Source organism: Myotis brandtii, unplaced genomic scaffold (assembly GCF_000412655.1).
Source record: "Myotis brandtii unplaced genomic scaffold, ASM41265v1 scaffold930, whole genome shotgun sequence".
Taxonomy (NCBI): domain Eukaryota; kingdom Metazoa; phylum Chordata; class Mammalia; order Chiroptera; family Vespertilionidae; genus Myotis; species Myotis brandtii.
Window position 1 is genome coordinate 751,086 of NW_005371837.1, and position 3,103 is coordinate 754,188.

The 3,103-nt window shown below is 59.8% G+C and overlaps 1 protein-coding gene across 1 annotated transcript in view; it reads left to right on the top strand.

The window, feature by feature from the left end:
* AGPAT5 (1-acylglycerol-3-phosphate O-acyltransferase 5) overlaps nucleotides 1–2,510 on the top strand; it is a 42,658-nt gene extending 40,148 nt beyond the window's left edge. Inside the window, exons 8-9 of the mRNA XM_014533028.1 lie at nucleotides 1,758–1,832; nucleotides 2,227–2,510. Of these exons, the coding sequence (XP_014388514.1) occupies nucleotides 1,758–1,832; nucleotides 2,227–2,304 (153 nt within the window). The 3' untranslated portion in view covers nucleotides 2,305–2,510. The remainder of the gene's footprint in view (nucleotides 1–1,757; nucleotides 1,833–2,226) is intronic.
* The last annotated feature ends 593 nt before the right edge of the window (nucleotides 2,511–3,103 follow it).

Consider the following 3,103-nt stretch of genomic DNA (forward strand, 5'->3'; position numbering starts at 1 on the left):
TGGGGCTCCCGCTGTGCCCCGTCCTCGCCGGCGCTGGGTGCTGCCGCGTTCCAGGTTCGGGTGGTCCTGACAGGTGTGCGGTGCTAACGGCTGCTTGGTTTGCGTTTCCCCGAGGGCACAGGATGGGCAGTGTCTTCTCACGCGCCTTTGCCTCGAAGGCATCTCCTTCCCCTGCGAGGACAGCGTCCCTGCAGCACCGAGACCTGGCCTCACCCCCAGCCCCCAGCCCTCAGCTTCCTGAGGGCCCAGCCCGGGCTCCTGTCTGCTCCCCCCTGGGTCGGAGGTTGGCCCTGAGGAGCCTGGCACCGCAGGGGACGAGCCGCGTCTGCTGTGGGATCACCGCCCTCCCCGAGCCTTGAGCTCCTCGTCTGTGAAATGGGGAGAAAGGATAGGGCCTCCTTTCGAGAGGTTTCCCAAGTAGCAAATGTGCCAACACACTCTGTGCACCATATGCTAGAATATGCAGCACAGATCCGGGCACGTGGGGCACTCGTAGAGGAGATGAGCTGTGGTGAGGATGATTGGTGATGGATTATTCCGTGTGCTGCGTGGAGGAAGGCCCGACCCCATGACCCAGAGAAGAGCTGAGCCAGGACAGGGCCACTGAGAGGTGCTGCCCACGCACCAGGGCGCCTCCTTGCTTTGCTTCAGGAGGAGTGTTTTTTTCTGAAATGGGTGCCTGGGAGCTTGGGAGCGAAACGTGGAAAAGGAAAGTGAAAAGAAACGGACCCCACCACGGTGGCCGCCCGATACACTCCACCTCCCACAGCGAGTGTTTGGCTGGAAAAACACAGTCACCGTGTAAGGAGTAAATTTAGACGCAGAGAAGTTACCGCACATTGGGCCCTCACCCAGGAGTCACGCTGGTCCGGGGCGAAGGGGTCAGCGTGGAAGCCGAGGTCCCGGGCCCTGGCCCCGGCCCGGCCTCCTTCCTCACCCGCTCACGCAGACAATGACTGGCCCTGGACCGGGCCCAGCGAGACCTTGTTTAGCGCGCTTCCTGCCCGCTTCACCGGCACAAACAGCTATTCTGGGTTTGGGCTGCTCTCCAAGTTGGGTTACATGACGGTAAACAAGTTTTTTTGGGTGAGTGAAGTTTTAACCGGGCACTTCGCAAAACACTTTTAAAAAGATGATTTGGAGAAACGATTAAGTGGAGCGAGAGACGCGCATGGGGCTGTGGAAACGTTCTCTGCAGCTCTGTTTACGCTGGGCACCGGGCGAGCCCTGGGACCCGTTTCCGACCAATCGTGAATGTTTCCCAGAGACTCGGGACTTTCTTCTGGAGGCGAGCGGTAATTGCCCATCTTTTTTTGAGGATAAAAATGGAAAGTGAAAAGTTCAAGGAATCAGTTAGCTGCTTGACTCTGCTGAGGAATTCAGCAGGATGTGCACGGCTGCCCGACTAAGTGAGGCCACAGACGCTGAAGAAGTGAATTTGCCCGAGTGACAGGCGCAAGGATGGCTCCCATGTCCCCCGTAAATCTGCCGGGTGCGCCCGGACCTCCGACTCCAACACAATTCTCACGAGAACACAGTGTTCTCCACACGGCCCCGCGCTCCCCGTGGGAACCGGCGGGCTCGCCAGGGCACACGGGGTCACGCTGTGGTTTATTTATTAAAATTTTCTCAGTAAATGAATGCATCACGGTCCACTGACTGTGGGCAGGCCTCCCCGAGAACGAAGGAAAACACGGAGAGGCACGCCAGAAGCCTGAACCAGAAAAATGACTGTCACCTTTTCTTGCTTTTTTTAGGAGAAAGTTCTATGCCAGCTGCTCCCGACAGACTTCGGCCAGGGCAGTCGGCTATTTGCCGGGAAAATGCAGGAGGTACCACACGCCCTGCCAGGCCTTTGGCGAGTCCCGAGGTCCGGGCCACGTGGTGTGCATGTGGGTGACCCAGAGCGGCCACCTGAGGACCCCCCACCCCAGGCTGATGCTGAAAAGGGTGAGGATGGAGCCTCCAATGGGAGGCTGGGCCGCCTGGCTGACGAGGGGCGAGAGTGCCACCTGCCGGCGCCCAGGCAGGGAGCCCAGCTTCGATTCGGATGCGGAGGGGGTTGGGGCGATCGCATTGGCCTCAGTCTGAAAGCACCAGGCCTGCCTCCCAGGCACCCCGCCCGCCAGAGGAGAGCGTCCACTGTGAGAGGCAGCAAGGCCGTGGGCCCCGATGCGTTGCTGTCAGGGCGACGTGGGTCTCCTTCCCCGAACCCCCCGTTCGCAGCTGGGAGTCGTGGATGAAGTGGGAGAAGAAGGGAACAGGCCATGCGCTTCAAACCCACGTCGAAGGGAAGCCGGTTAAGCTCTGGGCGGCGAAAGGCCAGAATCCCGAGGCTGCTGTAACCGCCCCCAGTTCAGCCTGGACTTCGTCCTCCGGGCTCCGTGGTTCAGTTCAGTCCCCCCGCTTCCTGGCAAAAGTATCGACCCCTAAATTCCTTTTATTATGAATATGTTTTCATTGATTTTTAGAGAGAGAGGAAGAGGGAGGGAGGGAGGGAGGGAGAGAAACAGTGATGAGAGAATCATGGATCGGCTGCCTCCTGCACACCCCTCACTGGGAATCAAGCCCACAACCCGGCCATGTGCCCTGACCGGGAATCGAACCCAGGACCTGCTGGCTCATAGGTTGAGGCTCAACCCCTGAGCCATGCCAGCGGGGCTGAAACGCTCCATCTTTTAACATAAGTTAGAGACAAACCATTGCCAGCACGTGCGGTCGCCGAGACACCCTCCCTTATCCTGGCCGCGGTGTTGGCCGCTGTGTTCTCTTAACTGCAGCTGAGTGGGCACCCAAAGAACAAAAGCCATGTTGCTCATTCTGCTCCCGCCCCCCCCTGTCTGCCATTTATGATGGAAACCCTGACGGGCCAGGCGGTGATCGCCCTCCTGGCACACGCATGGTTCTCTGTGGCCGGTCATGGGTTTTTCCGTCGTAGTTTTCCGCGGGGCCTCCTCCCGAGAGGTCATTTAAGCCTGCGTTGCAGCGTTGCCTGCCCGGGGCCTTCGAGCTGAGGGTCTGTGACTTTGGCGGCCGGGACCCGCGGGGACGTCCGTCCGTCAGACTGACTCTGACAGCCCGGTGGGTGGGTGGGCAAGCCAGG